Source organism: Neolamprologus multifasciatus, chromosome 13 (genome assembly GCF_963576455.1).
Source record: "Neolamprologus multifasciatus chromosome 13, fNeoMul1.2, whole genome shotgun sequence".
In the NCBI taxonomy this organism is placed as follows: Eukaryota; Metazoa; Chordata; class Actinopteri; order Cichliformes; family Cichlidae; genus Neolamprologus; species Neolamprologus multifasciatus.
The window spans coordinates 4,610,277-4,623,186 of record NC_140451.1 but is presented as its reverse complement, the minus strand read 5'-3'; the positions used below and the strand labels follow the sequence as shown (position 1 = coordinate 4,623,186).

The window sequence follows — 12,910 nt, the reverse complement described above, 5'->3', positions numbered from 1 at the left end:
AATAGTAAACAAAGCTGGGGCATAGAAGCAGAACCGAGTCGTATGTATGGAGGGACAGTAACTGTGTGTGTATATGTAAGCATTTAAACACTGCACAGAGTACAATTAACAGTATTGTAGAAATTCATTTCACCGAAACAATAACGTGGCGCACAGTGTGACGTCAAAAAATGCGCACACCTTTGACTTTTTTTGACGTTTTCTCAGTTTTTCTCGTCCACACGTAAATGCAAAAACTGAGTTTTCAATTTTTTTTTAAAAAATCTCCATTTTCAGTGACCAAAAACGCCATTTACGTGTGGACGAAAGGTGCCAAACGCATAGAAAAATCTGCATTTTCAAAAATACGCAGATTTTTCTGATTTTTCTGTTTTCAAAAATACCCGGGTACGTGTGGACTTAGCCTCAGTCAAAACGGGACTCTTTTTGACTGATTCACAGATTGCTTTGCTTTGAAACCAAAACTCCAAATATAACTTACTCCCAACCGCATTATTTGTTACCACAGCGGTTTAGCCACGCAAAAAGAGTCTCGCTTTAAGCTAAAAAAAGCCATTAATCTGGCTTCGTAGTACACTGTGACCTATGTGATCAACACTGGTCTTGCATCCATTATGTGTATTCCTTGGGTTAAGCAGGTCCTGTTTTCCTCTTCGTCTCTGTCAGTCGTGGTTTCTTTGCAGCATTTCCACATAAAAGTCTGACTCCCACACTCAGTTATGACAACCATTTATGAAGTAAAAAACATTAAACATTATTCCTGCATTAGACAAACATCCATATTAAAGACTTTGAGTAGTCTTGTGCATTATTATAAGATAAATCTTATTCATGGATTTTATTTTGTTGTCTTTATATGTGTGTCTATGACTTGGATTTCATTATGTACTGAGAGGTTTTCTGGGAAGGCATGGCCCATTTCATACATATGCATACTCCTTTCAAAAGTGTCTCTGGCATATAGAACATGAAGCACGCACTGGTTTCTTAGAGTACCACTACCCAAACTGACATGTGGGTACCAGTGCACTGAAGAAATGCTCTTTGCTTTTAAGCAGTTGTTTAATCACAGTGTTCCTGTAATGGAATTAGAGTGGAGAAAATATCAGTATGTGAAATAACTCTGTTCTGCATAAAGCAAAGCTGCTCTCCCTTTCCCATCGTCCCAGCAGAGCTTTTATCAGCATTTGGATTGTTTATGTAATTACTGTTGGGTTTTTTCCACAGCCTTTCCAAATGGCTGCTTGCTGGAGTTTGTTGTTTAAAGGCAGTGAGTTTGTTGGAGCGCAGTCTGTTGTGTGGCAGTTAACAGAGTGTGAAGGGCGAGCCGACTGCACATACTACAAAACATACTGATCCATATTCCAGAGGAGCAGTTGGACACGATGCTTTTACGAGTGGTGTGAGCAGAAAGGTGAGGGCGATGCTGTGACAAGCATGCACATCTGTTGTCTGCCCATGGAGGTGCTGCCATGTCTGGCTTGATTTCCTTTTGTTTGGTGCTCAACAGGAATATTTTTGCTGAATTAATTTCCTGAACATTTTTACTGTTTATTAACAGTTGGCCAGTTGCCTTTAATTATAACAGGTTTTTTTTCTGTAAGGACATTCTTTGAGACTGTGTCTGCATGTTTGAAGGTGCCCACTGATATTGTCACAGCTTAGCTGATCAGAGTAGTTGTTGGGTTAGAATAGAAAAAACACACCTATAAATATCTACAAAGGGTGTGTGTGTGAGACATATTTTACATATAAGTCTATTTTAATATGAAGGGTTGAGGTTATTGTCACTTGGAAAGAACAAAATCAGCAGCTTCAGGCACTCAGTACTTTGAGATGTCTCACAGTTTGTACCAAAAATGTTAAAAGAAGTCCCATGAAGCTAGAAACATTTGTGATGTGTATGTTTTGCAGAGATATACCATATAAGTAAGCAAATCAGTATGAACACTGCATGTTTATTTGCTTCTGTGAATCAAACTGTAGTATATAACTGTTAACACGATGTGCTCGCTTTAGTCAACGTGCAAATAGCCAACCTGCGACAGCGCAGTAACACCTGTTACAAATGATCCTGCTAGCCAGCTGGTATGGTTGGCTTTGCTTTGCTTTGCTTCTGTTAGTAAGCCATTGCAATTGATGTGTTCTCTGTCGGTATTTATCTTGGCCTACAGAAAGTGTTTGATACAGTAGATTATTCAATTCAATAAAAAACTTTATTGATCCTGAAGGTTGACCCCGAAGGAAATTGGGTTAAGGCTGCCGACCTTTGCCAGCGTCATCTTACCCTTCCGACCATACATACATTACACAAACATCACATGGGGTAGAAAGGTCAGAGAGGTATAACAATGGAAAATACACAACATGAGGAGAGACGAGGAGAAAAAAGAACTCCCCCCAGACTGAGCTCCAACGGGGAGATCAGTTTGAGAACAGAAAAAAACACCTCAGCACATAGAAGATGAATCATCACATCTCACAACATGTAAGACATAAGCTTCGAAGGCGTTTGGAGGGGGTGGGGGGGTGAGTGTAGGTCTGTGTCAGTGTACATGCGTGTGTGTGTTCCGTGTTCAGCTGAGAGAAAGTGTCCCTTCACCCGGTTAAGCAAAAGTCAACAATCTTCGGTCGACTCGGGTGGCCTTGAAGGAGGGGAAAGAGAGAATTGTTATTGTAATTGTTATTCCTGTCAGCTTTTGCCTTGAGCATCCAGCTGGCACCAGGGGGGCCGCATGAGATGAAGATGGTAGCTGTTTTGGTTAGTGCGAACAAACTGCTTCCAATTTTACAGTTGGTCTAATGTCCGTCGCTGGTCACCAGGTCTCTCAATTCCTGTTGTTCTTCTTCAAGATGTTGTCCATATTGCAGAGCCATGAGCTTCTCCAAGATCTTATCCTTATTGTGTTCCAAAAAAACAAACACACTCTGAGTACTCGCAGCCCAGCCCATCGTCTATCATGTTGGCCAGCCTTGTGGGATTTTGAACAGCTGTAGTCGCTTCTTGTTCTTCAATAAGCCAGGTCTGAGCCAGCTCCAATCAGCCAGAACTCTCTTATCATGGTTCCGATTTGGTAGATGTCATTCAAAGTCCTCCATCGAGAGTGTCGCCAGACACACGACGCAACCGACCATCAAGTATCCGGCAGCAAACGTCTCTGCAGGACAATCAGGCTCTCCCAAGCCCAGGAGTTGTCAGTTTCGTTAAGGGACCAGTTGATCAAATCCATAATTCTTCTTTAGGTTTTTAGAGAACAAGTCTGGGAGACTCTCTTAGGATTAGAGAATAAGCAAGACTATACAAAGACATGAGAAGCCAACCAGGAAAGACAAGGGAGAGGGGAGAGGGAGAAGGAGAATGTGCGACCGCCTCCGTCAAGAGCCAGGAGATAATGTCAGTTGTCAGTTATTAAGGAAATTAGAGAGATGTGGAATAAGAGGAAGAGCCTGTTCCTGGTTAAAGCTCATTTGAAAAATAGACAACAGTGTGTGCAAATTAACAAAACTGTGTTTGAATTTAGAAAGGTTCAATGTGGGGTATCTCTATGATCAGTGATTGGTCTAAAACTCTTTAGACTTTACATTAATGATATAAACAATTTACTAAAATGAGTAAATTGTTTAAATTTGTTATTTTTGCAGATGATTTAAAGATTTAAAGGATATTTTGTGTGCAAAAGAACGTGAGTATGACATTCTTAACATGTGGTTTGATATCAACAGGAAACTCAATTCATGCTTTTTGTGACCAAGAAAGGATATAAAGAAAATATTGAATTAAAGGTTTTTAATACCAAAATTAAAACAGTCAGTGATGTAAAATCCTATGAACAACATTTTCATTATATTATAGGGAAAATGTCAAAGTTATTAGATGTTCTTTATAACACTAAGCATCTATTAGAGCTTTACATATCATTTCCTGTTCACTTGTATTTTTTTCTTGTGTGGAGTTGTGGGGGTCGGCTTTTAAAACAAGAATACATTTAATACTTATGCTACAAAAAAAAGAGTAATCCGAGTCATTAATAAGACTGGTTATGATCACACTGAGGCACTGTTTCTAAGGTCACACATAATGAAAGTGAACGATTTGGTGTTTTTAAGGTAATGAAAATAATGTTTAAGCAACAAAAAACAAGTTACTCCCAAACTATGTTCAAAGGTTTTCTCAATAATTTGACAGATTTTTGTCATTTTACTGTAACAAAAGCAAATAAAGAGATTAAACAAAGGTGTACTTCTGTTGTTGGGGTTTAATTGTCGAATGATGTTGATATGTGTTTAAAAATAAAAAAGCAATTCATTTGCAGTCTTCAAAAGAATGCTCTACAAATATATTTATCGAGGGTTATATTTGAGATTATTTTGTTTGTTAATGTTAGTCTTGTCTATTTGGAAAGGTAGGGTACCTTAAATGATAAGAATGTTGGCCAGGCATAAATATAAGCAGGGCTGCACATAAGTGGTCCACAGGTGCGCATTCGCTGTCAAAATAAAAGAACGAGGAATGAGACTGCGCTTTCCTCTGTCCATTCCCATCGACTCCATGCTCAGTGTGTCTTTTTAATGTATCATTTCAGGGCCTGAGTTCTTCGAGCAGGGTTGTAAGGAGCATAGATATATTTGGTTCATGCATAGAAAAGAAACTGGACCCCTGGTGTTTTTCTCAGTTAATGTTATCATTTCTTAGTGTCCATCTACTTTGACTATCTCTGAACATTTTAACTGCAAAATCACGTAAGATACGAGCTAATCTGTTTTTCATGTTCATCCTCACTGGAATGTTCTTCCCTTTCCTTTTACAGTGCTCAAATGGCAGTCTGTGTTATCACAACACAGAAACCTGGCTATTCAATTCCACCTTGAGTGCGTCTACACTAGTCTCACCTACTATGAGTACCAGGCTGCCAAGGAACACATCGAGAAGGCTCGGGAGCTTTCGGGGCTCACCATCAACATGACTGGTAACTGAAGTACACACCTGGAGAAAAGAATGCTGGATTGACAGATAACCATAGGAGGCCTGTATAATCAGGGAGAGTCGACAAAAGGGAGTTCTACATGAAACACAATTTGACAGTTTAACAAATTATTATTAGCAAACCCAAAGCTACTAGAGCTGGAGAATTAGGCCTCCAGTAGTTTAGCCCAGCGGTCCCCAACCCCCGGGCCTCGGACCGGTCCGTGAGAGTTGAGGCTCAGGTGTGAAATGTATAGTTTTCAGGGTTTTTATCGGTTTTCAACGTTATTTTGTTATTGTTTTTATCGTTTACTCAGTTTTCCTGGGTCTTTTCACGTGTGTTATGAATAAATTTTCTTTTTTTTTTCTGTACCGGTACTAGTTTTATTTTGTTGTATTTATCCGCGACACCTTAGAGGCCGGTCCATGAAAATGTTGTCGGGTATAAACCGGTCCGTGGCGCAAAAAAGGTTGGGGACCGCTGGTTTAGCCCATGTTGAACTCTTGGAGATCTTATTTTTTAGGAAGGAGCTTTAGTTTTAGTCAGTGACTCGTTATTTCTCAAATTCTACAAACAGGATAAAGTATAAACTATTAGCTTCTTAAGTGATAAAGTAACATTAACCTTGTGCCTTGGCTGTGGCTGTGGCTCATCTTTCCAGTGTACTGCAGTGCTGTATTATAGGACTCCATGAAGTACTGTTCAGTTATCATTTTACACCCGTGCAGCTTTTAAATACTTTTAAATACTATTTTTATATTTTAGTTCCTGTTTTGGTAAATGGGCTGGTTCTTTTATAGCGCTTTTCTACTCTAACTGAGCACTCAACGCGCTCATCCACACAGCACTTTTTTTCTATGTAAGTAGCACTAACATTCACACACGGGGTTCGTATCTTGCCCAAAGATATTTGGCATGCAGACTGGAGCAGACGGGTATCAAACCACCAACCTTCTGATTAGTAGGTGACCTGCTCTGCCACCTGAGCTACAGCCACCCCTTTTACCTTTATGTTATCTTTTATTAAGAACAATTTAGCCCATAAATTAAACTTCTCAGATATGTTATTTTTGCTGCAGTGTCTACACTAGTAAGATCTTTTTATATAAACAAACATAACTATTATCTTTCTCACCTGCATTTTTTTCAATCATTCAATCAGCTTTCATTTCAAAAGTTATAAAGTTGATGTGGTTTTTTTTGTTTTGTTTTTTTTGTAAGAAATTGGTATTCAGAGATATTCAAGAGATCTTTAGATGTCAGCTGCTGTAGCTAACTATCTGTTTGCTAACTTTATATTCAGCATAACCTCATAAATCCTTGATATCCTTGATTTCAGATTTGGGTGTGTTGAAGTGTGGACAGAGCAATAGTTGTCCAACATTCTAAGCTGGACTGACAACATGTTGTATTATCAAATATTTGTTGAATAATACAAATGCAGTTACCAGTGGTGATGCTGAATAAAATGTCAAAATTTAACCATAGTATATCTAAACCTTTAAGCTGATTTCATCTGTAGGTGCCCTTGGCAAACGTACCCGGTTCCAGCAGAACTACTTGGCTCAGCTCATCCTTGAAGTCAAAAGAAAGCAGGACCAGCCTTGTCAGATCAATGATGAGGCAACTCCCACCCCTACACCTCAGGCTAGTCTTCCCAAGGTATGAGCGTCTGTTTGTCTTCTTCCCAACGCTGTTTCGGGTACGTGATTGTTTGACACTTTGGTTGTTCGGCTGACTGACTGTTGAGCCTCTATCTTCTATGTTTCACACACATTTATTTAAAATTCGGTAACTTGCAACATGTCCCTTAAATTAACCCACACACATTGATAACACATCGTCTTTTCCACCTTTAAGGTAATGTCCACACACTCTGTGTTAATTTACCTTTCAAAACTGAGAGAGATTCCATGAAACCCATGTGTTTATTGTTGGTATTTCTATTCTTGGTTAACTTAAATTAACCTTTTTCTTTTGCCTTTATACACTCTAAGACCATTGGTACTTGAATTGTCTCTCTTATTCAGTTTCGTGATTGCATAAGTATTTGAAGTTTGATGTTTGACTTAAATTGGATATGTTTGAGTTTACTGGGAGAAAATCTTTAATGGCAGGGGCCATACTATAAACAGACAAGAGTCTAACCTTGACTCCTCTAAAAATGGATAGCTTATGGAAGCTGTCTCGTTGACTTGGCAACAGTCTGCCCATTTAACCTTTTCTGCTAGCCAAAATTTACAGAGGTGCAAATGCTTTTTAATACCCACCCTCATCAGCAGAGGGGGGTGTCTACTTCTGGACCTTTTATAATACCCCGTGAAACCTGTTGACACTGTTGACCCTGTTAGTTCTCTGTGCGTTACAAGTTCTCAATATATAGACCTTTAACTCAATCTTTCTCCTGAAATGGGAAAAGAAATGAAAATTTTTATGCTGGACTGCAGTTAAAATTCATATTCTACCTCTAATACTTTGCATGTGCAAGACCAACAGCACATCAGGCAGGTGTTGTCATAATATTTTTGATTATTGACATACATGCACATAGTCATGCATACGTAGGGATGGGTACCGGTATCCGGTGCCATGATGGCACCGGTTCTGACATAAACGGTAGTAACCAGACCGAAAAGCAGCGCACATTTCGGTGCTTTATTTCGGTGCTTTTTTTCCTGAGCTGTGATATACTTTCTTCTTCCTTACATTTGTATTGGCGGTTGGCAAACAACTGAAAGGTGCATTACCGCCACCAACTGGTATGGAATGATACACTTTAGATTCTAGCCAATCATTTTAAGTTTCCGAGAATAGTAGGCGGGTCCAGGTACGTACGTTCTTTTAGAGCAGAGCTACAGATTAAAAATGTCCAAGGCGAAGCGGTCAAAAGTCTGGCTGTACTTCACAGCAAAAGATGCAAACTCAGCAGCTGCAACAAGTGCTTTAAGCTGATACTGTGATACTGTCAAAGAAGGTAACACCTCAAATCTGATGAAACACCTGGCGACGCATAGTGTTTTTTTTTAAAGCCGAGAAATGCGCCGTATTTGATAGCTTGCTGCGAGACCTCACACCGAGCACATCTACTGCTTGTGGGTTGCCTGTTATCGGACCCGGAATTAGCAACATCCCCCAAAAACCCGAAGAGGAGAGTCCTGGCCCCTAGCCCTGCCAGTGTAGCAGAAATGATGACGGATGATGATGGCAGCAGCAGCCGTTCTTCTCTGCGTGAGTAGCTTAATGTTGTTCGTGTGTAATTTACGTTGAGTAGGCTAACCACGTTATTACATTAATGCATGTAAGGTGAACAGCAAACACCATCATAGCTACATGCAGCTGTCTTCTTGTTTGATGGCAGATACTCCCTTCACCCTGGCCAAAAAGGCTAAAATGACCAAAGAAAAAGTGGAAAACAGTTAAACATGAGAGGTTTTTGGACAAAGTTTGTGTTTTTTTCCATTGTTTAAGCACTGCTTCCAGCCAAGAATGATACCATATATGCCCCATAGCTGCAGAAAAGGCTAACATTGTTATCTTTTTACAAAAAAACAGCTGAACATGAGAGGTTTTTGGACCACTTTTGTGTTTTCCATTCTTTAAGCACCGGTTTGAGCACCGTTTAAGCACCGGCACCGTTTCAAAAGTACCGGTTTGGCACCGGTATCGGATAAAACCTAAACGATACCCATCCCTATGCATACGTAAGTCTTTAGAGAGAGGCATGGTTTAGGCTGCATCAAACCCGGTCCCTGTAGCCTTTTGGCATATAGGTTGCCTACTTAACCAAGTGAATGATAACTGACAGTGGCTTATGAATCTGATGTTTGGCAGGTAACCAGAACCTGAAGTAGCAAAGCAACCTTAAACCATGATGTTGATACGTGGAGTTCCCACCACTATGACACCACTATCATATTTGTGTCACAATGACGGGTTTTGTTTGTTTTTGCACACTGTTCTTCTAAAATTTTAGGAAAAGTTAATATTAGTTCACCTGCCCAATGAACATTGTCTTAGAAATGCTCTAAAATGTACCATGATACATTGTATAATGTAATGAACTCACATTTATTTAGCACTGTTTTTCTAGTCTTACTGATCACTCAGAGTGCTTCAACTACTTTCTTTTTAACCTCACATAAATAGTTTAGAGTTTCAAGTGGGAGCTATCATCATCTGAGTTGAACGCTAACATCTGAACCAATGTACCACCCACTGTGTTTCCTTCATAGTGTCCGTCCACACTGTTCTTATTATTTCTTTTTTTTCTTGAGATGAATATAAAATTTAATCTTTTTTTAAAACTGTATTGGTTTTGCTGTGACCCAAGTTTTTGTAAATGGTTAAGAACTTTTATTTATAGAGAGGAGAACCTGTAAAAGCCCAGACTTTTTTTCTTTCTTTATTGTGGCCTCAACTGTTAATAAATTAAACGAGCAAAGATATTATGATCCAGATTGATATTTGCTGGGGTTTTTTTTGAGAATGTCAGAAGAATGTCAATTATCCTTGTTTCTATTTGATATGCATTTGTACAGTTACTCAAAAATCCTGGGTCTAGTTCTAGATTAAACTTGACTTTAAAAGGTAACCACTTCTAAGAGCTACCTCTCATGTGGTTTTCATACCTCTGGTATAGATTTGTCTGACTTTTTGCGTAAATCGGCTGACAAAACAATCCTTTGCTATCCACTCTGCCAAAATCAGATTGTCCTCCTCAGTTCGGTCGTCTTTAAATTTAGATTAAGTTTAGTTTATTTGTGTGAAGAAAGAGATCTTGGTGCGTGACAACCTATTTTCCTGGTGTCTATGAAAAATAAAATATCACTTTGCTTCCCTAAATTCCCTCTCTGGTGTTTCCCAAAGTTGCACAGTCAGATCTCTAGTGCCTCAAATGTGTCAGCCACTTCATGATGAAGTACTGGTCAGATGCCCACCACAGTGTGCTGACACACACACTCTCGCACAAAAACACCAACAAGCAGAAAAGAGAAGAATGGTTAGTGTCTAAATGTTTCATTATGCTCTCCAGGCAGAGAGAAACTTGCTTTTAAATGGTCTGTAAAGCACAGAGATTTAAACGATCTCCCACACACACTGCACAATGACTGTCTAATTTCCCTCCATCATACCTGGTAAGTCTCCCATTCGTCCTTACGCTACGCAGGTTTGGTTTTAGGTCCCTACACAGTCAATCACTCTCTCTGGCTGACTCCTTTTGTTCTTTTTGCCAGCATTGTGTGCTTACATCGAGGTGGTTTATTTACCTCACACTGCTGGATATTGTGTAGTCTGGCAGTGAGCTCGGGCTGGGTGATTCATTTCATTTTCAGACAGGAATTTGACTTAAAACATTAACATTAAAAGCAAGATAGTCAAGCGAAAACAATCACTGTAACACATTTCATTCACAGTGATGGTCTTGATTTGTTACATGTTAAGCAGAGCCGTGTCCTCTTGTGAACTGGATGTAAAGTGGATTGTACAAATGTGAGGCAGGGTGGTTGTACCCTGCTGGAAATGTGTTGTGTTGTTGTGATAGTAATCCTGCTTAGTATCCAGAGATTCAGGCATCTTGTCTGTATAATTGGATAAGGAAATGAAAACCCCTTTTCTAATCTAAAAGTGACACCAAAACCCTCCACTTTTTTTTTTTTGCTAGAGTTTTATAGTCTATGTTAACATTGTTTTGGAGCACAGGGTGGCTAGGCTGAGCCTTAGACTTAGGATAAAAAGCTTAGATAGTCAGGATTCATGCTACAACTTCCTTTGCATTAAAAGGAGCCACTCTGTCTGTCTGGTATCTGATAAAGTGTCTGCCTCTGGTGCTTTTTCCTATCATGTGTAACTGGTATGAGATTGTTAATCAGATCAAGAACATGGTAAGAGATTATATACATTCTCTGGCTTGTTAAGACCTAGAAAAAGTCACAATGGAGCTTTCTTACTGGGAATTTATCCTTCATCTGTAAATCTATGCTATGGTGACACACACCCCTCTTAAACCCTATACTATAACCTTTGACCTAAACCGATATTAAGCCAGATTCAGACCGCAGAGGTCTAAATCAGGTGTAAGACCTGATTTGTCCCCCTTGATGGACAATGATTCATATTTTCTTTTTTATTGATCTGATCTGATTTATTCTCTAATAAATTCAAAATCTTCTCCAAAATATTAGCTGGAAATTCACAGGAGGAATCAATGGTACTCAGCAGGCTAATAGCAATAGTTGCAGACTGCATCAACCGGATGTGCATTCACTCTTCTAAGGAGGTGCACATTAGGTTTCAGAGTGGTTTGCAGTTCCTATTGAAGCATAATTCCCCAGTTAGTCACCTGCCATTCAGAAGTAGCCAAGCCAAAAAACTCTTTCTGATTTGTAACAATTGCAATAGTTCTTTTTCCCCCATCAATTTCCCAAGTATTTCACTTACTAAGTGTTTTTGTTTCCAGCTAATCACATATTTCAAGCTAATCTAACATTAAACCATAGCAGTGGCAAAACACAATTACAAAGGTGGAACGTTTCCTTGATCTAGGGGCTAACATTTCACTGAAAGCTGTCAGGGACATTTTGTTTGTTGTGTGTTTTTTTTTTTTTTTTTTTTTTTTTTTAATATCATGCTAACAAAAGCCTTATTAGCTATGTAGTTCAGTCCATGTATATTCCAAGATACTGGTAGTTGGTGCTAAAGAATTTAGGAACAAGACACTGGTTCTAGCTTATATACATTTTCTGAAATCTTTCGAACCATTCCTGTAGTGCGCCCATAGAGCTCTTAGTCTTGTAGCCATGGCTCAGGTCCAGTTCCTTGTGCTATGTTCAGACCACTAATACCCTCATTACTGGCGGAGGGGAGTAAATTGGCTCAATCGAAGCTGTCATTAACTAGAGCACAGTCTCCCCATCTCAAGTGGATAGAAGGAAAGTAGAGAGGCAAGGAGTAGGAACTGTTTATCACTGGCCAATCAAACCTAGTGCCAACTGGGAAACGGGGCCATTTCTGTTGCTGTGGGTCTGAGTGGACTTAGAAGTCAGATCCAGGGCTTCTTTTTTTTGCTGATGCCAAACCACATTATCACAACAGAGGATTTGATTGAGTTTGCTCAGACCAGAGGAATGCACTTGCCTGTCACTGACAGTTACTGATCATTAAGTCCAGATTTTTTGAATACCTCATAATTGGTAAAGTAGTTTGAGCCTTAGCTCATCCTGACTGCATGATGTTCTTATGCAGGACTCTAAAAATTCAAACTGAGTGTGTACACGTGTAGGTGTTGAAGGTTAAAGATGTTATGTGTGTTATGTCTGAATAACCTATCCATATAGGCCTATCCATTAGCTTGTTGGTTGGTAGGTGCAAGGCAGTCTGTCTTAATGAAGCACCTCAATTACCAAAAACATCTTTAGAAAAAAAAGGCAGAATTACATATACTGATTTTTTTGTGCCTTTATTTCTGATACCTATGAGTGTGAGTGACATGGTTTAATCAAATGTGACTGTGCAATCAGCAGTGTAGTGACAAACTCAATTAAATTAAATATAATTAGACAAATTCAGCTTTGAAAGCTTTGGAATTGGAACTTGCACCTTAGAAGTTTTGTTTCTGGGGAATACCGAGCTAAATATTATTAAACCAGTCCTAATCACCTCTGAACCTTACCCTCTTAGCCATCAATCCCTTTTTAAATATATTCCGCAGTTAAACAGGTCTTTTAAATCAATTCATTTCTAAGATCTTTCAAAGATCCAAACTATTACATGTAATAGGCTTATAGTTGTATGGTTGGTATTTCATTCCAGTTATTGGTCCAGTGAGAACTGCTAGTCCATTTGAGTAAAGCACACCCTCTCTGGGCAAAAAGATTTTCTTTTAGCAATGAGGTTGATCAAAAATGCATAAAGTTTATACGTTAAAGCACTGCATTAATGTATGGTTT

General features: G+C 39.1%; 1 protein-coding gene and 1 long non-coding RNA gene across 2 annotated transcripts in view; both read left to right on the top strand.

Moving 5' to 3' along the window:
* Positions 1-12,910, top strand: part of ttc27 (tetratricopeptide repeat domain 27) — an 86,346-nt gene that overhangs the window by 16,913 nt on the left and 56,523 nt on the right. Inside the window, 2 exon segments of the mRNA XM_085183139.1 lie at positions 4,809-4,967; positions 6,487-6,626. Coding sequence (XP_085039265.1) covers positions 4,809-4,967; positions 6,487-6,626 — 299 coding nt within the window.
* LOC146504888 (uncharacterized) lies at positions 6,633-12,039 on the top strand. Its single transcript, XR_014877662.1, has 2 exons — positions 6,633-7,541; positions 8,682-12,039. It is a non-coding gene; the product is annotated as an uncharacterized LOC146504888 (long non-coding RNA).